Source organism: Monodelphis domestica, chromosome 1 (genome assembly GCF_027887165.1).
Source record: "Monodelphis domestica isolate mMonDom1 chromosome 1, mMonDom1.pri, whole genome shotgun sequence".
Taxonomy (NCBI): Eukaryota; Metazoa; Chordata; class Mammalia; order Didelphimorphia; family Didelphidae; genus Monodelphis; species Monodelphis domestica.
The window spans coordinates 390,052,555-390,077,848 of NC_077227.1; the positions used below are offsets into that span (position 1 = coordinate 390,052,555).

Below are 25,294 nucleotides of genomic sequence, written 5' to 3' on the forward strand. Positions count from 1 at the left end.
CCTCGGGTCCCCCCTCGACTCTAGGAGACAAAGCGGCCTCGGGGGTGGGGCCCGATCGGAGGCGGAGCCGGGGAGGGGAGGGGCATCTTCAAGCCCCGCCCAGGGAGCTCAAAGACATTGGCGGCGGCCCGGGCGGAGCCAGAGCGCGCAGGGGCCGGCTCGAAGCGGCCCGAGTACGCGCAGCTCGCGTTCCCCGCAGCGCCCCCGGCGCCCCGAGCGCCGCCAGGTAACCCGAGGTGGGGAGCGGGCGCGGGCTTTCCCGGGCCAGTTGTGCCTCGAGCGCGGTGCCACGCGGCCGCCGTGTCCCGAGCTTTGCCACGGCTGCTGCTGCCGCCCCCGCTTCTGCCCTGGGGCCTCCGCGGGGCTCAGCAGAGCCGGGGCCCCCTCCAGTCGCGGCTCGGAGCGCCCCGCCCTGGCCGGCCTGGGGCTCTGGGCCTGAGCCCGGGCTGGGGCGAGAGCAGCTCCATGTAAGGGCCTGGCCGGCGGCCCCGCCCCAGGAATGGGGAGGGAGGGAGGGAGGGAGGCACCCCCTCCGTCCTGGCGCCCCCCCACATCCCTTGCTTACTCACCCTCTGTCGGTGGGTCTGGGCCGGTCCTTAGTCTAAGGACCCCGCCCGCAACGGGGCACCCCCACATCCTGGGGGTGATGGAGGAGCGATTAAGTCTTCTCCTGACGGGAGCGGGAGGGGGCTGCTATTCGACGCACTTTCGCTCTTTTTCCTTTCCTTCCCCTGTTGTGGTTGGGGCTGATTGACAGCCCCTGTCTCCTTTCCCTCGGTGGGGGGATGGGTGGACTGAGTCCGGGTCGTTTTTTCTGGGAGGGGGCTGACAGCTCCCCATCTCCATCCCTCCGGGACATTGGAGACACTGACCCGAGCCCCTCTTCTTTACTTTCTTGGAAGGTTGGGACTGCTGACTTAGTCTTTCTCACATCCTCTGGGTGGGGGAGGAGGTACTAGAATACTTTTATCTGTCATTTCTTTTCCTCTACTACCAGCCAACCTTCCTTGCTCGTCTTCTCTCTCACCCAGAGTATCTGGAAGTCTCTCTATACTTAGTTTATTAAAGATGCTGACCTCTGGTCATGGGCTTCTGCCCTTTTTCTTCAAGGAATCATAGGTCTAGAATTGAAAGGGACCTCAAGGGCCATATGGTCCAATTTATATTACAGATGAGAAAACTGAGCCTTAGGGCAGTTAAATGACTTGCCCAAGGTAACACAGTCTCTGGGTCCTATCTCTTCTCTGGGAGGGTGAATGTCTCCAAAGCTCTAAGTAGGGTATGGTATCCACTGGAGGGCCTGACAATAGTTATTAGTAGCTTTCTGGGTAAACCGAGGCAGGAGGGCTAAGAGAACTTCTGGGCAGGTATATATACTCACCCCGGCTTCTTGCCTTATATTGCAGCAGCTTTCCTGGCCCTGCATGTGTCTAATCAGATATATCCAAGTATCAGTCCTTTCCTATCTTGAGAAATAGGTCCTTGTGAATGAAAGTTATGTCTGAGGATATCCCCCTACTGTACCTAAAGGACTTCCTCTTGATTGGCTTTAGCTGTAGCCTAGAAGGGTGTTAAGTAGTGTGATGGAAGGGCACTTGTTTGTCCTAGCCTGCTGTTCTAGGACACCCTTCCCCATGTTCCCTAGGGGCTCTTCAGAAAAAGGAGCAGGCACTCTCCTTCCTCATAGAGCCAAGCAGCACATCTCCCAGGTCTGGGCTTCTCTCCTCTGTGATCAGCTGTCAGCTTCAGAGGGTTCCCTGCTTCTCTTCCTGTCTTGGCTGGGGGAACAGCCAAGGCTGGGATGGGCTCCAGTCCCCTCCCCTCCCCCACATCTCCCTTCCCTTCTCCCCCTCCCTAGTCCCTGAGCCCCCAACATGCAGTGTCGGCTTTCATGCCTTATATAGCCTGAGTGAGGCCTCGATGTTTCACTCTGGCCTGCCCCCACTCTGACCCAGCTCTCACCCAGAGGCTCAGGGGTGGGGCTGGGTGGGCGTAGACTGGGTTCTTTGGGCTCCCCACCCCTGGCAATGGGAGATGGCTTCTCACTGGGTCAGAACCCCTTACCTTGGTAGGCCCCCCCCTTCCCCTTCAGCAGGCAATGCTGTCAGGGGAGAAAACAAGTCCAGGTTTGATAACAACTTTCCCAGAGCCTGAGCAGTTAGTTCCCACCCTTTCCCCTAGGCAGGCTGAAGACTTCAGCTCAGCATCTGTCCATCTGGCATCTGTACATCCAGTATTGGAAACTAGTTGGCCTGCCCACCTCAGCCAAACCCTTTATATTTTCCCTCCAGGAACAAGTCAGCTGGCACCATGAATCTGTACAAGGTGACACTGGACGGGCCAGCTCCTTGGGGCTTCCGGTTACAAGGAGGCAAGGACTTTAATGTGCCCCTCTCCATCTCTCGGGTGAGACAAGAACTGTTCCTTCTACTCTTCTATCGAATGAGGGTGGGGGCAGTAGGTGCTAACATGTCTCATTCTGGAGTTGGCTCTAGGGAGCAGAGGGAATGAGGCCATCAATGGTCATTCCGGCCTCTGTAATTCGTGGGTGGGCAAGAGGGCAACTGCTCCAGGTCTACAAACAGTGCAGACCAAATATTTTGGGGCTTTGCACTTGGGGGGACCTGGGTTTGAATTTTGAGTCTCTACCACTGCCTGAGATCTTGAGCACTCTGTTCCTTCTTCATCTTTTTTTTTTAACTCTGACCTTCCATCTCAGAATCAATACTGGGTATTGGTTCCAAGGCAGAAGAGCAATAAAGAGCTATGCTGTGGGGGTTAAGTGAATAGTGCAGGGTCACACAGCTTGATAGTGTCTGATTTCAGATTTGAACCCAGGATCTCCTATCTATAGGCCTGGCTCTCATTCCACTGAGCCACCTAGCTGCCCCTTCTGTTTCTTCTTCTATCAGGTGGGGGATAAGAATGTTCACACTACCTATTTTTAAAGTGTATTGTGAAGAAGTAATTTTCTTAGCATATTGGTTGGGTGAGTCAGAAAACCCTAGTTTGCATTCAACTTTGTTACTTATTCTTTGTGTGACCTAGGGCACATGAAGTTTTAAAAATGTGGCATTTTTGTAACCCTTTAGAAATAGAAAGTATCATTTTTTGAATTTTTCTCAGGGAAAAGGGCTGTGCTGAGTACTAAGGGTGAGATCAAAATGGATAAAGTATGGTAGGGGCATAATGGATAGAGAGCTCTGACCTAAAGTCAGGAAGAGTTCAAATTTGGCTTCAAGCAGTTAGTAGCTGTGGTATCACTCAATGTCTGTTTTGCCTTAATTTCTCTAACTGCAAAGTTGGGATAATAACAGCACCTAACACAAAGCTGGTAGGGGCAGCTAGGTGGCTCAGTGGATAGAGCTCCTGGCCTGGAGCCAAGCCAACTTAAGTGTCTGGCCTCAGACACTTTTTAGCTGTGTGACCCTCGGCAAGCCTCAGTTTCCTCATCTGTCAGGTGATCTGGAGGAGGAAATAGCAAATTACTCCAATGTCTTTGCCAAGAAAATCCCAAATGGGTTATAAAGAATTAGACATGACTGAACACTACCACCACCACCACCAGGTTGTTATGGAAATCAAATAAGATAATATTTATAAAGCATTTAAAAGCAGTTGCTAGCACTTAGTAGGTGCTATATTTAAATGCTTATTCCCTTCTCCCTTTCCCTCCTTTGTGCCCCTCAAAAGCTTGCACTCTGGTAGAGAGAGACTCCTGGGCACTTTTGTAGATCCCTATATTATTAAAGCTAAAAGGAAACCATAGAGATTGTCTAATCTAACACCCTCATTTTACCCATGAAAAAAAGGAGGCCCCATTCAAGGGAAGTGACTCAACCAGAGTCACACATTTGTCAGTGACATCATTGGGCTTCTATCTCAGATCTCCCCACGCCCAGCCTAGCATTCTTTCTACTGAGCTCTCTTCACTTCCATGAATCTCTCCCCAGGGCCTTGGGCAAGTGTAGTTTAGGACAGATCAGTGTGGCCTGAGGCATTGTGTTACAGTGGGAAAAGAATTATTAACTGTGGAGTCAGTGGATATATATTCATTTCCCACTTCTGATTTTATTACCTGTTTGACAATAGACAGATTCTTAATTTCCTGGACTTCCATTTCATTATTTCTGAAATGGACAGCACTGGATCAGTAGGTCTCTTAAGGTCCTGTCCAGCTCTCTGATTTCTTATCCTGTGAGATGACAGGAATACTTTTATGGAGCAGGTGGGGCTTGAAGGAGGAAGAAGAATGTGGAGAAGAAGAAAATTCAAGGAGTGGGATTGGTGAGGAGAGAGGAAGAGAATTCAGAAACACCCGTGGCAAGTAGTTGTGGAGTCAGAGGGGAGACGGATGGGCTCCCTAGAGATTGTGAGGGAATTGTGGCCTCAGAAGGAGGCATGGAGAGAAAAGAGCCTTTGGATTAGGTGCTAGGATGCCTGAGATCCCTAGCCCTGCCACTGGCCTCTTGTGTGATTCTGGGCACTTCCTCTCCAGGCTTTGGTTCCTCCAACTGTGAGACAAAGGAATGGAGCTGGATGATGACCTCTGAGGCTCCCTCCAGCCCTGACATTCTTTGGCTCCTTATGATACTGGCTTCTCACCCTCTCTTGGGACATAACTTCAGTCCCCAAATGGATTCCTTCTTACTACTTACTCATACTGCTCCTGGGCCTTGACTGAGTTGGGCCTGTTGCTGTCTGCCTAGTGAGGTTCCCAGGAACCCCCTTTTCTCCCAGGCTGTTGGCTGGATCCTTTTTGGCTCTGGGCTGCCAAGTCTATGGCTTTCTGTGCCAGTGGTCGATGTCAGAACTTGGTCTCCAGACTTCTCAGCTGCCTGACTGTTCCTAGCCTTTCCTTCCTCATCCCTTCTCCTGCTCTTACTGTGGGTGCTGGGCATTCATTGCCTTATAAGCCTTGGAATGCTGCAGAGCTGAGCACAGCTTGGAGCCCAGAGAAGGAGGTAGAGGAAGCCAAGGCAGCTCCCAAGGTTGATTGGCAACCTAGAGTCAGGAGGATAAGGAGCTGGCTGGCCAAGGCCAGCATGAGGGGCAGAGAGGTAAGGAAGAGGTACATGGGTGGGGAGAAGCTGGGGATGGGAAGGTTGGGACCTCCTCTTGTAACTAACACATGAACACTCCCTCCCTCATTCCACTCTGATGGATAGAAGAGTGAAACTCACTGTTAGGAGAGACAAGTTATTCCATGGGAACCTGTGAGCCTGTGTATTAAGCCCCCACCCACCACACCCTCCTAGTGACCAGATGGTACCTGTTTACGGATGCTGAGGCCTGTAGTGAACCCTGCCTCACCCTAGCAGTGGGGATTGGGGAGGGGGGCAGCCTCCACTGCATCCTGCTCTTGCCTCAGCTCCAAATGACCCTTTAAGCCCATCAGATTTAGAACTGGAAGGGAGCTTAAAATGTGGAATAAAGAATAGAATGCCACATCTGGGGGGAGGGGGGCTTTAGAGCTTTGAATGTAGAATATCACACCTGGAGCACTCCTTTGATCATTTAGTCTAACCTTACTTTTTAGTTGAGGATATGAGTCAAAGAATAAAAGGATTTACCCAAAGTGCTCATTGTTTTCTTCTGCATTTAAGAGAAAACTAAGTCTGATTTGCTACTATTGGGAGGCTAAGGATAGCTCTGCTTTGCCCACAGCTTGGAGCCCTTCTATCTCTTAAGGGGGGACTGGTAAAAGACCTGTAATTCTTTTTCTTTTGGGTGAGTCGAGGTACCAAAGGGGCACTTTTAGGACTATGCCCATGTTGAAGGCTGAGGCACTTGAGTATGTGGCCTATGATTTTAGGAGGTGGGGAGAAAGAAGAAAGGAGGGGCCTGAAGGGAACACATGGGAAGCTGGCCCTCCTCAGCCCAGAAATGAAAGCTCTCAGGCTGTTACTCGCTGGATTTGAGCTGAGAACGAGGTTTTGGGGTGGTGGTTTCCAAGGAGCTACCTCTCTTGCCACTAGCTACCCCTACCTCTCAGTCACGGCATATCAGAGCCCAAGGGACATTCAGCCCTCCCCGCCCCCAGTCCAGCTGTATACCAGTATACTCTGTAAACATAACCAACAGTTATCCAACTTTGTGTGAAGAAGGGGAATCATCCTGTGAACCTACTGAAGGACCATTTTTGGAAGTTGCTCCTTAAATCAAGCCTAATTGGTCCTTTGCACATCTTCCCAGAGCTCCTGGTTCTGGGACCCAGTAGGTGATCGACCAACTTCTCTCAGTTCTTCACATACTTGAGAATATAGTCCATAAACCTTTCCTTCTCCATCTTTTTGACTCTATGAATTGAGCTCAAGTTCCTTTCTTGGATGTTCTCCAGTTTACAAATTTCCATCCAAAAATGTGGTGCCCAGAGAGCTCAATGTAGGATTCTGGCTGTGCTGTAATCAGTGCAGTTGGGTAGGATAATCATCTCCTCAATCTGGACTCTCTGCTTCCTCCCGTCAGGGGCTGTGAAGGGACTACTCCCTTCTCCCATTTCTACCTTCTCTGCTATCCACCTGCCCACTTCCTGTTGGCCTGGCTCAGAGTGCCTTCTGATGACTTTGATCAGGGCTTGTAATGGGCAAAAGATTGTTGGGATCAGAAAAAGGTTATCATGGGAGCAGGACCCTCCTTTTCCCCCAGCTGGGAAGATGCCAGAGCCCTATTCCTGGTTTTTGACCAGACTAATTCTGGAGCTATGGATGCCCAGTAGCTCCAGAATCCCCTTCACAAGGTATTAAGGGTCATTCTCTCTCTCCCCTTTGAAATTCAGAGCCTGGAACCTTCTGGTTTTTCTGTTCCTTCCTGTGGAGGGGCTGTGTATCCTAACTGAGTAGATGGCATTCCTCCTCTCTTTGATCCCCACATATTTCTTGAGTCTAGTTCCTCTCCACTGAGTGAGGGGCAGATCACTGCAGTCGGAATAAGGAAGTTCTACGTTCAAATACCACCTTAGGTATTTATTACATTTTTTACTCTGGACAAATCACTTCCCCTACCTAAATCTCAGTTTCCTCCCCTGTGAAATGAGGGGTTTAGTCTCGATGGCTATAATTCTGTGACTATTGCAGGCTAAGCTTTCTGTGTAAAGAGGATGCTTGAGGTCAGGGGCCCCAGAGTGACCATGCTTTGCCCAGGAATGCAACCACCGCTGGCCCCACACTTTCCTGTCTTGAGTTTCAGCCAGGCATTGTCCTGTGAGCACAGACCTAGGCAGACCCTGTCAGTCAGAACTGAGTTTGGGGGAGCCTGAAGGCAGTGATTCCCTGGTACAGGATCTTCCCTACCCTCTGTGAGAGGGGAGGTCTTGAACCTCCTTCTCCTGGGCAAGAAATGGCAGGAGGACCCATGGTCTGGGTGGGGACAGTGCTGTGGAAGCCTGCCCAGTGTGACCTGAGGGTGTCCTGTCCCCCGCTCCCCCATGGGGCAGCTGGCCCAAGCCCTAGCATCTAGGGGAGGGGCCAGGGTGTGGGTGGTCCCCTCCCTGAGTTCTTAGAGCTGTGACCCTCCCCCTCTCCCCCCTTCCCTGACCCTGGGATTTGAGGCGGAGCTACTTTTGGGCTCAGGCCTAGCTGATGAGGTAATGTCTGGGGTGGTGGGGGGAGGGGGTAAGATGCACTGGGCTGGGAGATGCCTGTGGTTGGGGGCCGGAGGCTGTGGGCCTGAGAGGCCTCACTCAGTGCCTGCCACCCACTGAAATCACTGCTTTACCCTTAGGTCTCAGGGCCAGAGAGGCAGGCGGTGGTTGAAGTTGCTTTCTTTGGCCCTGCAGCTGCTGTGAACCTAGGCATTGGGAGAAGGCCCAAACCTCTAGTTTTAACATCTATGGGGGAGGCTGTGACTGCCTGGGGAGCAGAATCATGGAGCCTGAAGGATTCTCTAAGGTGGCTGGTCTAGTCCCTACCAGAACAAGAATCTCCTCTATATAATCCTTAACATGGGGGCCTCCAGGAGTAAAGCCCTTTGCCCCCTGAAGCAGCCCAGACCCCTTCTGCTTGAGTGCTAAGAATTAGGAAGGTTTTCCTTATGTCAAGCCTCCATTGGCCTCTCTTTCCCTTCCAACCATTTCCTCCCAAACATTCTGACCTCTGGGGTCAAACACAATGACTCTTATATCCCTTCTTCTACGTAATAGCCCTTCACACAATAATAAAAATTATCATCCCAGGACATGCCCCAATTCTGACCCATGCTGGCTGTGTGACCCTACTCAAGCATTCAACCTCTTGGCTCTCTAGGCAAATTCTAAGACTTATGGTGCTGAGAAGGTGACAGTCACCTGCCTTGGCAGAGAGCATTTCCTCATCTGGGAGTTCCCTTTTATCAATGGAATCACAGGTCCAGTCCCAATTCCTGTCCATAATAATAATAACTAACATTTGAATAAGACTTTAAAACTTTCAAAGCTCCTTCCCCACAATAATCCAGCGAGGTAGTTACCATTTATATTCTCCTTTTACAGATGAGGAAACTGAGGCTGAGACACATGTAGTCATTTGATCAGGATTGTATGATACTATTTGAGGCAGGATTTGAACTTACGTCCTTCTGATTCCAAGTTTAGCTTTCTATCTACTCTACCACCCAGCCTGCAAAAGTAGCAGTTATGACTCCCAAAGTCTTCTCTAGGTGAAACATGCTCTATTTCTTCTTAGTCCTAACATGAAATGATCTTTAGGGCCTTTCCCATCTTGTTTGCCCACCTTGTGCCTTCTCTAGCTTATCCTCTCCTAAAAGGTGGTGCCTAGATGATGCAGTGTGACCAGAGCAGAATAGAACAGCGCTAGCGCCTCCTTGCCCTTAGACCCTGCCTCTCCTCTCATGAAGATCAAATGAGCTTTGGTGTCTTCTCACGCTTTGGCCTCTGAACTTTCAGTCCACTAAAACCTGTCCAGATCTTTTCCCTAGTAAACTGGTCTCTCTGCCTCCTCCCATCTTCTACTTATGGAACTGACCTTTTTGAACCCAAGCAGAAGCCAATACATTTATCCTTATTAAATCTAATCTTGAGAGATAACTAGTGGATAGAGGGAGTTGGCCTTGGAGTCAAGAAGATCTGAGGTCAAGCCCAGCCTCTGACATTGTGTGACTATTAGTTGTTCAGTTGTTTTTAGTTATGTCTGGCTCTTTTGGGGTTTTCTTAGGAGAGGTACTGGAGTGGTTTGTCATTTCCTTCTCCAGTTCATTTGATAGATGAGGAAAGTGAAGCAGGATGAAGTAACTTGCCAGGAATCACAGAACTAATAAATGTCTGAGTCCAGATTTGAACTCAAGAAGATGAGTCTTCCTGGCTCCAGGTCCAATGCTGGCCCTTCTTGTGTGATGATAAGCAAACCATTTACTCTTTCAGTGTCTCAGTCAACAAGTTCAAAATTTGTTAGTGATCTGCTTTGATGGAGGGGAAGAGGGTTTCCATACTGGTAGCTCCACAGATGAAATTGCAGATTTACTTTGAAGAATTATTAGATGAGGAGTGGGGGCCAGCTAAGTGGCTCAGTGGATAGTGTGCCAGGCCTGGAGGAGGGGAGAACCTCAGTTAAAATATGGCCTCAGACATTTCCTAACTGTATGACCCTAGGCAAGTCATTTAACCCTGTTTGCTTAGTTCTTGCCCTTCTGTCTTAAAGCTGTTCCTGAGGCAGAAAGTAAGGGTTTTTCAAAAAAGGATTATTATGGCAGGCTTAAGTCATTTTCTCTCATTTTGGATCCTGACTCCATCATCCGTGTTATGCATCTACCTAGCTTTGTATTATCTGTGATCTCTTGTTAAATAGGTTCCCTGGGGCACTCCATTGGAGACTTTCTAAGTTGACATTGAACTAATAACTACTCTTTAGGAGTCCAGCCATTCCTTTAGTTCTGAATCTACCTAACTATTCTTGTCTAGACACATCTCCAGCAGAAAACCTGGAGGGGTCACCTGTGTACCTTGAAGGACCCCCAGTAGGGTAGCCAGACCTTGCTGCTGGCTCGGGGCCATGGCAAACTTCCACTTAATACTTCTACTTATCCCTAGTGCCCTCTCCTTAACCTCCTGTAATCTGGCTTTCACCCTCACCACTCAACTAAAACCAAAGAATGCCAGAGCTAATAAGGGCCCTAGAGACCTTTTAATTCAACACTGAACTGCCTTGTTGTACAGCTGAGACAGTTAAGGCCCAGGGTTACACAAGAAGCAAAGTAGGAGAGCTAACATTCAAGCAGAGGCATTCTGACTCCAAACCCAGCCTGTCTCTGTGACTGTGTCCTCTTTAGGATCAATACTGACTCTTATTCATTGATTGTCTCCTCTTCTCCTTCCACTGCTCTGACCATTCCACTTAGATATCCTTTTTCTACTCAGGCTCTCCTCCTTCCTCCTCCTTTTTTTGGAAGGATTAATAGGATGGTATCCTAATTGATATTTGCCATGAAAACCCCAAATGGGATCATGAAGAGTCAGACATATGACTAAAAATGACTAAATAACCAAAACACATCCCTAATGGGTCCTCTTCCCTCCAGTTTCTCCCTCTCCGGTTCATTTTGCATAGGTTTCCCAAACTGTTGACTTCATGGACCAGTCTGACTCAGTTATACACCCTTCTCTGGTACATGTCAATGGCTCTTTTTTGCCTATGAGAAAAAGTCTAAATTCCCCACCTGGATTTTTTTTAAACTTTCTGTCTTAGTAACAACTTTAAGACAGAAGGGTAAGGGCTGGGCAAATGAGGTTAAGTGACTTGCCTAGGGTCATACAGCTAAGGCATATCTCAAGCCAGATTTGAACCTAGATCGTCCCAACTCCAGGCCTTGTGCTTCCTCTACTGTGCCACCTAGCTTCCCCTTCTCCCAACCTGGATTTTGAGGTATTCCACAATCTGGTGGAGAGCTGCCTCCATGCAGCCTTATCTCCTATACTGCCTCGAGTTCCCGATGGCTTGGTTTGGGTGCCCGTGCTGTTCCCTGGCCTTGAACGACCTCCCTACCACACTTTCTTTCAGAATCTCACCCATCCTTCAAGACCTCTCTCAAGTTTTGCATCCTCCAAGAAGCTTCCTTTTCCCAAACATTCTTGTTGACATGCTTTCTCTTTCCTTGAAGTTTCTTTAATGAGGAACCAGGCTGGAGACTTGGTTGTTCTCTGAGAGTTTGGAATTCATTGTGGTTTATGGCCCAAGCCTGACTGGGAGCGTATGTCTCCTCCACAGGACTTGGCCTGAGCCTGATGATGGGGGTAGGAGGGGGCGTGGGAGAGACCACCCACTGGCAGTTGACTCCAGAGGCAAATGGCACAGCTGGGTCCTGGGGTGAGATTTGGTATTTGGACAGAATTCTGAATTTGGAGTCAAAAGGATTTTGATTAGCATTCCTACATTTTCTAGCTGTATGACCTTGGGCAGATTCCTTTCCTCCTCTGGGCCTTACTTTCCACTATTACAAAACAAGAGACTAGCTGGGTGACCCCTAGCAGATCACTTAACTCAATTGCCTAGCTAGCCTGTACCACTCTTCTGCCTAGTATCAATTCTAAGACAGGATAAAGGTTTAAAAGGGGGAGGGGTGGGAACTAAGTGACTCAGTGGATGGAGAGCCAGACCTAGAGACATGAGGTCCTGAGTTCAGATCTGGCCTCAAATACTTCCCAGAGCAAGTCACAGAACCATCATTGCCTAGCCCCTATTGCTCTTCCGCCTTGGAGTAACAGTTTTTAAAAATAAAACGAGGGAATTGGACTCTATTTCTGAGGTTTTCTAGTTCAAATATTAATAATAGCACTTACCTAGTCCTTTCTGGTTTGCAGAAATAGTTATCCATTATCTTTTGGTCCTCACAAAAACCCTGTGAAGCAAGTGTTATTTTATTATCCCTTGTTTTATAGAGAAATAAACAGAAGCAGATAGATAGAGGCTAAATGACTTGCCCAAGGTCCCACAGGTGTCAGGGATAGGATTTGAACTCGGGTTTTTCAGCCATTATGCCATGCTGTATCTTAAATTCTTTCTGTGGCTTTTATTTCTGCAGCTGACCCCAGGGGGCAAGGCTGCTCAGGCTGGAGTGGGTGTGGGCGACTGGGTCCTGAGCATCGATGGGGAGAACACCAGCACCCTGACCCACATTGAAGCTCAGAACAAGATCCGGGCCTGTGGGGAGCAGCTCAGCCTCAGCCTCAGCAGGTGGGTAGTCCCAGCTTGGACACCCAGGTCTCTCCACCCTTCAAAAAAAAACCTTGGGGGAAACTTTGCTGGTACCCCAGATCCCTTCATTCTCCTGCCTTTGACTTCCAGGCTTGGGGCTACCCTTCTGCCTCTAGTGAAATGTTTCATATTTGAGGAACATGGACAGATGATAGATGATACTGCCAGGGGCCTTAGATGTCCTCCATCCCTCCTCATTTTACAGAGGAGAAATAAGCCTAGGGAGAGGCGGGGTTTGCTCATGGTCACGAAGCTAGTTAAGAGCAAAACTAGAACCTGAGTCTCCTGGCTCCTCGTCTGGTGCCTTTTCTCCTGTGCAAGTTGGTCTCTTAGATGTCTGGTCCTTCTGCCTGTTCCAGACCTTGGTATTGATTAGAAACTTGCTGGGCCCAGAAATCACACTTTACTACCGTCGTCCCTAAAACATTTCCCTGAGATGCCTCTTTCCTGTCCCCTATTCTCTGCCTGGTCTCAAGGCTCCCGTTTCAGAGCTAGGATACTGAGGAGTCCAAGAATGGGGTGAGTTGGTTCTGGGGGGGATGTCTGTGTCTAGGGCCTCCACACACACACCCTTTAGCTGTGGGCAGCCAGGTCTGGGGGTGGTCTCTGGAGGTGCAGTCACTGCTTCACCAGATTTAGGCCACTGGGCTCCCCAGATTGTTCTGAGTTTGAGGGAAGTGAGGCATCTTGAGCTTGTTACTAGAATAGCTACCTAGAAAGAATGCCAGCCTTGGAGGCAGCAGGGCCTGGGTTCTGTTCTGGCCTCTGTTCTCTCCTGGATTTCTGTGGGATAAATCCCTTGGGCAAATCCTTTTAATCTTTCTGTGCCTCCATTTCCCTTTCTTTAAATTGAGGACAGTACTTGTACTTCCTATCTTATAGGAGTTCAGGGGTGATCATGGATGCCAACAATTCTTGAAATGTCAGCTGTTCTTATCTGTCCCTGGATGAGGGGTCCAGGGTGGCTCACTGTGGGGAGGAAGTGGCCACAGTGCCTAGCAGGATCTTTGGAAGAGACTGGGGCGGGGAGGTTGTTGCAGTTTGAGGTGGGGGTGACATTTTCTGTCCTGACTGAACTCTGTGCTTGTGTGTGTCTTTCAGGGCCCAGCCCCTTGTGAGCAAACCCCAGAAGGTAGGTAACTTTTGTTGGTGGGGAGCTGACTAAGGCTCAGTCTCTTGTGGGGGAAATAGGGCTCTAGGTAGAAGGGGGGGAATAGAGAACACCCACTCCTCCAGAGGACAGACCATAGGATAGTGGCAGCTTCTGCCTTCCCAGTTGAGCCTAGGGGAGCAATGTCCCAGGAGGAACCCAGGCTGGGCCTTGGCCCTGCCCCACTGACCCTATCCTGGGCCATGATCTGGGCCAGCTCTTGTCTGTCTTGCAGCTAGGCTGGGGCTGAGTGTCTGAATTTGTTTCTGTACCTGTGCCTCTGTACTGGGTTTGGGACTCTGCCTTGGAATTGGGGTGTGGAGACTGTGACTGTTGGGGAGTAGTGGCACAGGGGTGTGTCAGGGGCAGGTGGGGTTTTGAATGCCAGGGATGGGGTCGGGGTAGGGGGACAGAGGCCCTGAAAGGGCCTGAGTGGGCTGAGATGGACCTCCAAGGACTCCAAGAATGGCCTCCTTTTCCACTTCTCTCTTCTGTTGGAGGAGGAGCTGGACCCCTTCCCCGGAAGGCCAAGCCTTGGTGCCCCAGGGGGCGGCTCCCACCACTTCCTGGCCCCGCCTGCATGGGGTGGAGGGGATGAGCTCATCCCTTGGTGCAATGAGCCCCTCATTAACTACAGCTTGAAACCTGAGCTTCTGGCCTGCCCCCTGCCTCTGGCCAGATGTGGGGGAGTGGGGCACGTGACCAGCCCAGCTCTTCCTCCTGGGGCCCTTGTCTGTGGAGGCTGATTTATTGTGGGGAGGGGGGTGGCCTCCATATTCTGGGCATCCTGCCCACTGGCCTTGTGGGGGGAAAAGCAGAGAGATAAGGACCCTCTAAGCCCAGGACAAGCCTGGTGCCTCTGAGCTCTGGAACTCCCCAGGCTAGGAATGGAACTGATTTTCCTGAGCCCAGGGAAGGGGGGTGGGGTGGAGACAGGGATTTTGTAGGCCTTCAGATCTCAAACCCTGGTGGGAAGGTGGGTGTGCTGGGGTTGGGTTGGGCAGGGCCTGTGCCTGGTGTGTGCCTGGAGCACTTCCTGCCCCCTGCATGCCCTACCTCTCAAGCCCACCTGCTCATGCTGTGCTCTGCTTTGTCTCTGCCCAGGACCCACCCCCCTCTGCCGAACCCCCACGCTATACTTTCACGCCCAGTGCTGCCCTCAACAAGACCGCCCGCCCGTTTGGGGCTGCCTCGCCGGCTGAGAGCACAGGGGTGAAGCCGGGGACCTGCTCGGTCCCCCCAGCCCCCTTCACCCCCCAGCAGAATGGGTAGGTTGCCAGGTCTCGGATGGGCACGGTGATCCCTGTGCTCTTGGCTCTCTCTGGTGCCTGTGCTCTGTGCCTGTGTGCCCTGCCCCTTCTTTCCTGAGCTCTTCCCAGAGTCCTTTAGCCTGGGTCAGTGTGGCAGTGACTCCTGGTGGTCAAGGCTGAAGTGGCAGGCTCCTCTTTGGAGGAATAATAGATTGCTGAGCTCAGCTCCTGAACCCCCAGTAGGGCCACAGTGTGGGAAGGGCTGGAGAGGTGCCACGAGATCACCTCGACTTTGGGAGTAGCTGAGCCCTGAACCACTGGGTACCTGATTCTGGCGTGGGAAGAGTCGTGCCAGATGGCCGCCTGGGGTAGGGTTGGGACGGAACCTCTCTCTTGCTGCCAGGCTGGCTAGTGGAAAGCTAGAGCTAAGAGCTGGTGGGGCCCTTCTCCCCAGGCCTGGCACTTGACTGTAGGAACCCCAAAGGGGTCAGGAGGATAGGGCCCCAGGAGCTAGGGGTCCCCCATTATATACAGAGCCACGCACACTATACAAGCTCTTACCCATCACATATACGTGTGCCGTTATGCTGAGACCATCTCCTCTAGCCATCGGTCATGCCACATGCCCTCATACCCATTATGTATAGGCCTCCAGCTGTTACATACACACCCGCACCCCCAGCCATTATGCCTACATGCATTTACATGTATGCTGCCATGGAACACCTTCACCCCTAGCCAGCACGACACATACGTCTTCCCAGACATCATGCCATGAACACGCGTCCCCCTGCTCCCTCGGTGGGCTGAGCCCACTTCTTGTGGCTAATCTGACCTCTTTCCTTTGTGTCTCTTCCCATTTCCCTCTGTATGTATCCCTCTTTTCTCCATCTTTTCCCCTGTCTGTCTGTCTTCTTTGCAGGTGGAGACCCCTAACAAGTCAGTGAGCTCCCCTCTGCCTGTCCCTCTCTTCTTCCCGGGTCCGGTGGGGGATGTATAACCTTCTCCCCTTCCACTGCTCACCTCCCCCCTATGTATACCCTTTCACTGGAGCCCCTGGAGGCAATTCTACCTTCTTCACTGTTTGGGGGCCTCCTCCCCTACTCTGTCCCCAGTCCCTGGGGTTGTCCACGTCTGGCCCCGTGCAGGAGGCCAATTTCCATCATCTCTAGGCAGGGATATGAAGGGAACTTAGTGGGGCCACAACCAGGGCGGGATGAGGCTTCCTAGAATCTGGGGGCCTGAGCCAGACCCCACCCTCCCCACAGACAGCCCCTTCGGCCACTCCCTGATGCCAGCAAAAAGCGTCTGATGGAGAACACAGAGGATTGGCAGCCTCGCCCTGGAACTGGTCAGTCCCGATCCTTCCGGATCCTAGCCCACCTCACGGGCACAGAGTTCAGTAAGTACCCTGGGAAGGGACAGGCCTTGTGTAGGAAGGACTCAGTGGGGGCTGTTGTCCCCGGCTCTGGGGTGGGAATCACCTGTGAGGAAGCAACTCAGGAAAGACAGACTGTATATCAGGTATGAAGGTATGAGATGGGAAAGGTGTGCTTAGGCAGCATTTGTGTGAAAAAGACCTGGGAATCTTGGTGGACTGCAAGCTTCGTATGAATCAGCTATATTAAAAAGGGAGATTGGATTTTCAAGTCCAAAGGAATCCTCCAGGTCATCTGGTTAAACTCCATCCCGTTTCAGTGGTGGGAACCCAGGCCCACAGAATCACACGGAGGCCTGGTGTCCAGAATGAGGAAGGCGACAGTTTTTCCATCCTCTGCTATGGGCAGCTCCCATAGTGGTATCCAGTTCTAGGCACTTTCTTTAAGGAAGGATGTTAACAAACTGAAGCCTGTCCAGAGAAGGGTGACCCAGATCAGGAGGAAACTGGAGACCATGTCATAGGAGAGGGTGATAGAAGGAACTATTTATGTATTCTACCCGGCTATTTCTGTAGCCTGTAGAAGAGTGAGGGGGCACAAAAATCATAGCTGAAATTTATCTAGCACGTAAAGATTTACAAAGTATGTTCTGAAGACAGTATCTCATTTGTCCCTCCCAACAGCTCTGGGAAATGAGGACTGTACATATTATTCCCGTTTTATAGATTAGTAAACTGAGGCACAGGGAGTTTCATTTAAATTGGCTGATCATCAAGTACTTATTAAACTCCTATGTTGTGCCCTTGGCTCCTGGTCTAGTGATTTTTCCTGCTCCAATAAGCCCTGTTCCACTACTCAATGTGTATTTGGTCACTTAACAGGCTCTTATTGGGAAGAAGGGTCACAGTTTTTCTGACTGACCTGAGGGCAGAACTAGCCACAGTGAGTAGAAACTGCAGAGAAGGCAGATTTTTGTTCTGCGTATAAAGAAACTTTCAGAGCTGTCCAAAAACTCAGTGGGCCAAAGTGCCTAAGCAGCTGTTGGATATGGTAGAGAAGGGTTTCCTGCTTTGGTAGGGCCTGGACCAGCTGTGCTCTGAGGTGTCCTTCTTCCATCTTTGAAATTCTAGGTCTCTTTGCTATCCCTTCCCACCTGGGCTGTTTCTCAGCTCCCCTCTGAGGTCTTCTCCCAAGGAGCAGACCATTCTGGGCTCTTCTTAGTGAGATACTTGCTACATCCAGCCTCAACTTCCCTCCTGGACACCAGCTCTCTCTCTCTTTTTTTTTTAAACCCTCACCTTCCATCTTGGAATCAATACTATGTATTGGCTCCAAGGCAGAAGAGTGGTAAGGTCTAGGCAATGGGGGTCAAGTGACTTGCCCAGGGTCACACAGCTAGGACGTGTCTGAGGCCAGATTTGAACCCAAGACCTCCCATCTCTAGGCCTGACTCTCAATCCACTGTGACCAGCTCTCTTTATGGGGCCCAGGCTCTTGTTCTTCCATGCAGTGCTTCTGGGGAAGATTAGGGGTGAGGGTGGGAGGGCTTATGGTATCTTTCTGGGCTCTAATCTTCCCCTCTCTCTCTTTCCTGTCTTAGTGCAAGACCCTGATGAGGAACAGTTGAAGAAATCCAGGTAAGTCCCAGTGGTGGTGGTTAACTTGGAGCCCCTGCTCCATTGTCATTGCCATAGTCCAGCCCTGCTGCTCCATGCTAGCTTCTAGAGGGTCCCACTGATGGAGGCTTTTTTCCAGGAGCATTGTGGACATAGGTGAATCACAGAGCAGCAGGTGTCTGGGCCTAAGGTGGGCTCCCTTGCCTTGGGGTACCTAAAGCCTTCCTCTTCCTCCTTCCTCCTCTTTGTCCTTCCTTTTTCCTCCTCTTCTCTGTCCCCCAGGGAAAAGTATGTCCTGGAGCTGCAGAGCCCCCGTTACACTCGCCTACGGGACTGGCACCATCAGCGTTCTGCCCACATGCTCAACGTGTTCTAGCCCAGGCCCTCCCTGCAGCTCCCTAGTACAGGCCTTGGCTGGCCCCCAATCTGCTGCCTGCATTTCTGTTTCCCAGCCCTCCTGCGAACCTTTGCTGCTCCCTCTCTTGTACCCGGAGGCAGCTCTATCTCAGCTGCTTGCCCACAGCTCTGAATACCTCACTTCTCCTTTCTTCCATCTCCCCCCAGGCCCAGCTTCCCTCTCCTAGGCTTAGACCAAAGGAGCTTTATGGCAACCCTTTCCTTTCTTCTCCCTTGGCTTTGACTGTGCCTGTATTTCCCAGATGCCAGGCCTCTGGGCTAAGCCTTCCTTTGAGGAGGGCAGGATCCAGGGCCCATGGTTGGTGTGATGTGTCCCACTCCCCTGTTTCCATGGGCTCTTGTACGGTCATTCTGTGACAGGGGCTTCTGCCCAGCTGCACCAGATGTGATGGCGACATTTGGGAGTGAGCTGTGGAAATAAATGGTCTTCTTTCTTTGTCTCTGCTTCTGACTTTCTCTTCTTCCTCTGGATGTCTAATACCTCCCTGAGGCACGGGAGGTAAGGGGAGGGTGTGGGCTGGGCTACCATGTTTATGGATGCTGAGAGCTAGCAGCTATCTTTACTACTGGGTGGCCAAAACTTAATCACCTTCCTGGCCTTCTCCCAACCCTCTTGGAGAAGGAAGTCCTTGAAGGGACTTTAAATATCATTTAGATCAATGCCCCCATTTTACAGATGGGGAACCTGAGACCCAGGGGTGTTAAATGACTGACTCGGGGATACAGCTAGGACTCAGGGGGGCCCTGACTCATAGACCAGTGCTTTTTTAAATCCACTATATGCCTCCTAAACCTCCCCAGCACTTTCTGCAAGTAGCCTGGATCCTTTCTGACAAATGGTCTTGGGAAGAAATACCACTAGCTTACCTCTCTCAGTCTGAGCTGTCCTGAGTAGGGACCTACTGTAGTCTTGGTGTTAGCACTCCCACAAGCATGCATAGACCCCCTAAGTTTCCTCCTGGATTAGAACTGGGAGCACCCACTGGTCCTTCCACACACAATCTGTTGGGTCTGTTGGGAGTGCCTCAGAGGCTCAGGTGGAGGTGGAGGTAGTTGCTCCTCCCTGGCCCTTGCAGAGATGGAGCATGTACCCATCAATGACTCTCCACCAAGAGCCCTGGTCTGGACAATTCGCCCTGGTGGGGCTGTGAATCTGAGTTTGGGCCCTGGGTGAAAGCTGGGGCCACTCAAGAGGACCTTAGCTCACTCCCTGCCCACCTAAGGCCCCCCTGCCCAACCAGGAAGCCTCACGTTCTACCATCTGGGTGGCCAGCCCTTTGGGGATTATCTTGCTGCCCAGCCAGTCTCAGGGTACACAAGTACGGGGAGGGTGGTGCTCCCTGGGCCTGAGCCCCATGTGGAGATCAACTGGGGATTTTTGTAGCCAGGTACCAAGGACAGATTCCCCGGCCTCAGCTGCGCTGACCCCAGAGCCCAGACCTGGTGAGCGGGAGAGTGGTGGGGGGTTGGGGGGATGCACACTGGAACTGATCTCTCCTGGCATGTTCTGCCCAGAAGGTGCCTCTTGTCTGCCCGGACTTGGCTTGGTATGACAGGGCAGGGTTGGGGTTTGCCCAAGTGTCTCTTCCTGTGGCTGCTGGGGTTCAGGAGGGTGGGAAGAAGGTTGGGGCAGGAGGACATCTAGAGGTGACTCCTGAGGGTGTCGGCCTTCTTATAGACTTTGGCCTGGGCCTGGGGAATTAGGGGCAGCCTCGTGTCTGTCTCTCTGACCACTGGGATTTAGGGTAGAGCCAAGCTGGGTGGGAAACTGAGGTAAGCGCCCCCAAACCACCTCAAGAGCTGACCCTCGGCCCTCATAGGCCCCACCAGCCCCTGGAACTCAGGCCCCACAAGTCGTCCACCCTGGGCAGTGGACCCAGCATTCGCAGAGCGCTACGCCCCGGACAAGACCAGCACTGTGCTGACTCGGCACAGCCAGCCGGCCACCCCCACCCCTGTGCAGAACCGGAACTCCATTGTGCAGGCTGCCCAGCTGGGCCCCGACAGCAGCAAGACCCCCGTGTGCCACCAATGCCACAAGGTCATCCGGTACGTTGTCCTTCCTGCACCCTGGGATTCCATCTTCTCATCCCTTCCCCCAGTACCCCTGGAATAGAAGGCGCACTGCATAGGGAATCAATGGCTTTGCTGAGCAATCTCGGACAAATTCTTGTTCCTCCTCTTTAAAAGGAGGCAGTTGGGTGAAATGCTCTATCCAACCCTTTCCAGCCTCAATCAGAGCTCACATATCTGTAGCTTTCCCCCTTTTTGTGTGTGTGGACCTGTGATTCCACTGGTTTAGAGTCTCTTGGGTAGAATGACACCTCCTGGGCAACTTACAGGCTTAGGGACAGCAGGGACACTAAGAGCCTAAGGGACCAGTGGTCCAAGAGCCAGCATGGATCCAAGACTGGATTGGAACCCAAGCCTTCCTGACTCTAAAGCCAGCCCTTGAACCACCATTCCATGTTGTCTTTCCGTAGTACTTACCCATTTGCAAATTCCGTTGACCAAATCTTTATTAAGGAGCCCTGAAAACAAGTCTAATCACCAAGCCTTTATTAAGGGTCTATGGCGGGTCCAGCACCCCGCTAAGTGCTGAAGCCACAAAGAAAGGCAAAAACCAGCCCCAGCCCTTTAAGGAGTTCACAGTCTGATGGGAGAAACAGCATGTAATTATGCCCAGACAAGATCTAAGCAGGATAAATTGGAGATAAGGGAAGTGCCTTCAGAGGGAAGGCACTGAAATGAAGGGGGATTAGGAAAGGCTCCTTCTAAAAGGTGGGAGTATAGAGTGCCAGGCCCGGTGTCAGGAGGTCCTGGATTCAAATCTGATCTTAGATACTTCTTTGCTGTGTGACCCTGGGCAAGTCACAACCCCCAAACCTAGCTTTTACCGCTCTTCTGACTTGGAACCAAAACACATTACTGATTCTAAGATGGAAGGTGAGGGTTTAAAAAAAAAAAGTCAGAGGGGTGGATCAGGTGGTATAATGGATAGAGAACCAAGCTTAGAGATGGGAGGTCCTGGGTGCAAATGTGGATTCAGACACTTTCTAGCTATGTGACCTTGGGAAAGAGTCACTTAACCCTGGTTGTATAGCTCTTGCCACTCTTCTGTTTTAGAACTGATACTAAGACAGAAGGTAAGGGTTTAAAAAAAAAAAAGAGTGGTAGCTGGGTGGCTTGGTGGATGGAGATACAGGTCCTGGGTACAAAGCTACCCTCAGATACTTCCTAGCTGGGGTGACCCTGGGCTAGTCATTTAACCCTCATTGCCTAGCCCTTACCCTCTTCTGCCTTGAAATCAATACATAGTACTGATTCTAAGATGGAAGGTGAGGGTTAAAAAAAAAAGATATAGATGGTGGTCTCTGATCTAATGGAGCATTCTTCCTTATTAGCAGAGCTGCAAGTGGCACTCAAAATAAATATAATTTGGGAGTGAAATCTCTTAACTGAGTAGGGAAATCAGGGAGGGTCTTCTGGAAGAGGCTGCATGTGAGCTGGGTTTTGAAGGAAAAAACCAGCTTCTCCAGGCTTGCAGGGTTGGCTTCAGTGGATACCCCGAGGTAGATGAGAGAAGGGTGAGAATAGAGAACTACTCCAGGGCCACTTAATTGGGACCTCAAAAGGACGCAGGGAGCAGCTAGGTAGTTTGGTAGTTAGAGAGCTTGACCTGTAGATGGGAGGTCCTGGATCAAATCAGGTACTTAGTATCGATTCATTTATTTATTTATTTAAACCTTTACTTTTGTCTTACAATCTCAGTATTGGTTCCAAAGCAGAAGAGTGGTAAGGGCTGGGTAATGGGGGGTTAAGTGACTTGCCCAGGGTCACAAAGCTAGAGTGTCTGAGGTCAGATTTGAACCTAGGACTTCCTGTCTCTAGGCCTAGCTGCCCCCTAGACTGGGTCTTAATGAAGAAACAAGATGGAAGTGCTTTCTCTTGCTCTTCTCTTTTCCACTCTCTTCTCTTTTCTCTCTGCCCTCTATCACTTCTTCCTTTGAGATCTGCCCTCCTTTCTTCTTCCTCCCTTCATTCTCTTCTCTTTCTTTTTCCTTTGAATTCCTCCCTACTTCCCCTTCTGTACTCTCCCTCCTCTCTCTTCTCTCTCTTTGTTCTCTCTCCCTTCTTTTTTTGAAGTCTCTCCCTGCCCCATGCATTCTATAAGGATTTGGTTGGGAGACCTGCTGCTGCTTAGGAATCTTCAGGAATTCCCTCTTGCCTCAGAGTAACCCATTTCATCGGTTCATAAAATTAGAACTGGAAGGGACCTTGGGCATCACGTGCCCCAACTGCTTCACTGGACAAAAGGGAAGATGGAAGCCTAGAGAAGGGAAGACATTGCCCAGCAGATAGGGAGTGTGAGGAGCCAGGCCTGGAGCCTAAGGCTCCTGTCTTCCCAGTGTGGGGCTCTTTCCAGGTTAACTCCAGGAGCCATTCTTTCAACAAGCCTCCTTAAGTGCCTCTTTGTGCCAAACACACTCAGCTGCTTCTATTTCTGCCTCTGTAGCTCTTCCTTCCTTCCCCCACCCTTGCAGGGGACGCTACCTGGTGGCGCTGGGTCATTCCTACCACCCAGAGGAGTTTGTGTGTAGCCAGTGTGGGAAGGTGCTGGAGGAGGGCGGCTTCTTTGAGGAGAAGGGCTCCATCTTCTGCCCCAGGTGCTACGACGTGCGCTACGCGCCCAGTTGTGCCAAGTGCAAGAAGAAGATCGCTGGAGTGAGCTCAGGGGCAGGGGGGGGGATCCAGGGTGGCAGGGAATGCCAGTGGGGTGGGGGTGAGGAGGGGTAGGGGCAAAGTCAAGAGTCCTGTGTGTGACCCTTCCTGCCCACCCCCAGGAGATCATGCATGCCCTGAAGATGACCTGGCACGTGCAGTGTTTCACTTGTGCTGCTTGTAAGACGCCTATTCGAAACCGGGCTTTTTACATGGAAGAGGGAGCACCCTACTGTGAGCGAGGTAAAGGTGGGGCTGTTGGGGTGTGGGGTAGAATCTGGGGACAGAGCATTAGAAGACCCGTGGAACTCCCCTCTGTCTCCTTCCCCAGACCTCCTTGGCTTTGCCTGTTTGCTGCAATCGTTCCCCCATCCCCACTTTGGGGAACATCTGGAGGACCCTGCCCTATCTCACCTCCATAGTCACAAAAGTGTCCTGCCCATGCAGTGGCTCCCATTTCCCTGTAGGGGCAGGGATGGAGGAAGAAGGATGTCCTGTGGGAGATTTATGCGTTTGGGTCTGGGGCAGGCAGGGAGGGGAGGGCATCTCTCATGGCCTGGGGCTAGCTGATGACCGGCAGTCTCTTTCCCGCCCCCTTCCCCTACCCCCAGACTATGAGAAGATGTTTGGCACTAAATGTCGGGGCTGTGACTTCAAGATTGATGCTGGGGACCGTTTCCTGGAGGCGCTGGGATTTAGTTGGCACGACACCTGCTTTGTCTGCGCTGTGAGAGCCCCTTCCTCTCCTCCTCCTGCAGCTGCCCTGGCTGTCTTCCCTCTAGCACCCAACTCAGCCCTATTCCAATTTCAACCCCGGACCCATCCTCTAGTGGCCCATCCCCACTCTTGCCTCACCTTCTGACTTGATGCAATGGGGTTTAGAGTCAGAACCTGGGTTTGGATTTCAGCCATCTTTTACTGTATGAGTGGCCTTGGGCAAGTTACCCCACCTGATGGGTCTCAGTTTCTTCATCTTTGAAATGACTGGATGACCTCTAGAGTCTCCTCTAGCTCTGTGATCCTTCTGTCCCACATGGAGTCCTTCCCTTGATGCAGGATAGCATCCATTCTGGCCCCCCTTCCCACTCTGAACTAGTTCTTCTGACCCTGACCAGCTCTATCTTCAGCGCCACCATCTGGGCTGTCCTACCTGGCCTGAGCCCTGCTCCAAGGCTTTCCTAGTTTTGGACCTTAAGAGCAGTTCTAGAGGGCAGCTGGGTGGCTCAGTGGATTAAGAGCCAGGCCTAGAGATGGGAAAGTTTAAATCCGGCCTCAGATACTCCCTAGCTGTGTGACCCTGGGCAAATCATTTGTCCCCCATTGCCTATCCCTTATGGCTCCTCTGCCTTAGAAGTGACACAGCTTTTGATTCCAAGATGGAAGGTAAGAATTTAAAAAAGAAAGAGAAAGATTAAAGATGAGAGGGAGAGAGAGACGGAAGGAGGAGTCAGAGACAGAGAAAAGGAGAGATGGAGAGGGAATAAGGAAATAGAGAGGGGAGAGAGAGAGGGAGGGAGAGAAAGAAAGAGAGGAGAGATTCAGAGAAGGAAGGAGGGAAAGAGGGAGAGGGATAAGTAAATAGATTGAGAAAGAGGGAGAAGGAGGAGAGAAAGAGAAGGTAAGGCAGGTGAGGGATAAGGAAATAGAGGAAGGGGGAGCGAGAGAGAAAAGAGAGAGGGATAAGGAAATAGAGTGAGAGACAGAGAGGGGCTGGGGAGGGAGGAAGGGAAGGGGAGAGAGATGGAGAGGGATAAGGATAAGGAGAGAGAGAGCAGTCTTGTCAATGTCTCTGGGCCCAGATCAGGTCAGTTCCCAGGTTAGGGTTGGCCTTTGGCCCAGCTGAGTAGACAGTCCTGGGTTGGAATCCCCCTTCCTCTTCTGAGTCTGTGCAGGGCTGCTTCTTTCTTGAGTCCTCTCCTTTCTTCTTGGTACTGTATAACCAGACCTCCCTTTTTCCTAGATCTGCCAGATCAACCTGGAAGGAAAGACCTTTTACTCCAAGAAAGACAAGCCTTTGTGCAAGAGCCATGCTTTCTCTCATGTCTGAGCCTCTGTCCACCTCGTCCTGCCCTGCCCGGACACAGCTTGTGGCCCTGACCATGCCACCTCCTTTCTGTGCCTTCTACCCCTCCCAGATGGGGGTGGCCTCAGAGCCTGTGTAGTCCTCCTGTGCTCCCCTCCCAGGGTTACCTCTCTGCACATGGCCCTAGGACTTCTCACGAGATCTAGGGTGGGAAGGTGAACCAAGGCCCTCAAACAGCTAGGGTGACAGCTGGCAGCCTTGTTGATTAGGGGGCAGGGAGGAGCCTGAGACCCACTTGGGGTACAGGGGATGCCAACACCCTTGTTCCAAAGGTTGTTCAGTGAGCCCTAACCCCATAAAGCTGGCGAGAACTACAGAGACCCTCTTAGCAGAAGACAACCAAACCCTTCCCTCCGCACCAACCCTGGCATCATCTCAGCCACTGAGATCCCAGGTCCCACCAAAGTAGCAGCTTCTTCCCCCACATCACACCCCAGCCCTGGATGCAGGGCCTCAATTTGCTTTCAGTGCCTTAATAAATCTTTCTGTATTCTA

The 25,294-nt window shown here is 51.3% G+C and overlaps 1 protein-coding gene across 4 annotated transcripts; it reads left to right on the top strand.

The window, feature by feature from the left end:
* The first annotated feature begins 104 nt into the window (after positions 1 to 104).
* PDLIM7 (PDZ and LIM domain 7) lies at positions 105 to 25,294 on the top strand. Of its 4 annotated transcripts, none has more exons than XM_007474143.2 (13): positions 105 to 226; positions 2,292 to 2,406; positions 12,010 to 12,161; positions 13,284 to 13,314; positions 14,437 to 14,600; positions 15,851 to 15,984; positions 17,562 to 17,598; positions 19,379 to 19,437; positions 19,815 to 20,043; positions 22,539 to 22,719; positions 22,839 to 22,959; positions 23,328 to 23,443; positions 24,677 to 25,294. In XM_007474143.2, the coding sequence occupies exons 2-13, from the start codon at positions 2,311 to 2,313 to the stop codon at positions 24,761 to 24,763; spliced, it is 1,407 nt and encodes a 468-aa protein (XP_007474205.1). In that variant the 5' UTR covers positions 105 to 226; positions 2,292 to 2,310; the 3' UTR covers positions 24,764 to 25,294. The 4 variants fall into 4 exon arrangements, with proteins under 4 accessions (XP_007474205.1, XP_007474206.1, XP_001381070.2 ...); XM_007474144.3 differs by having other exon boundaries at positions 116 to 236; XM_001381033.4 differs by having other exon boundaries at positions 146 to 467.

What these genes read in the sequence shown, in the direction of transcription:
- PDLIM7 (XM_001381033.4), top strand. An exon ending in TTCACCCCCCAGCAGAATGG is followed by an intron (nt 14,601 to 15,850) that starts GTAGGTTGCCAG and finishes CCCTCCCCACAG; the next exon opens with ACAGCCCCTTCGGCCACTCC. An exon ending in GAACAGTTGAAGAAATCCAG is followed by an intron (nt 17,599 to 19,378) that starts GTAAGTCCCAGT and finishes GGATTTTTGTAG; the next exon opens with CCAGGTACCAAGGACAGATT.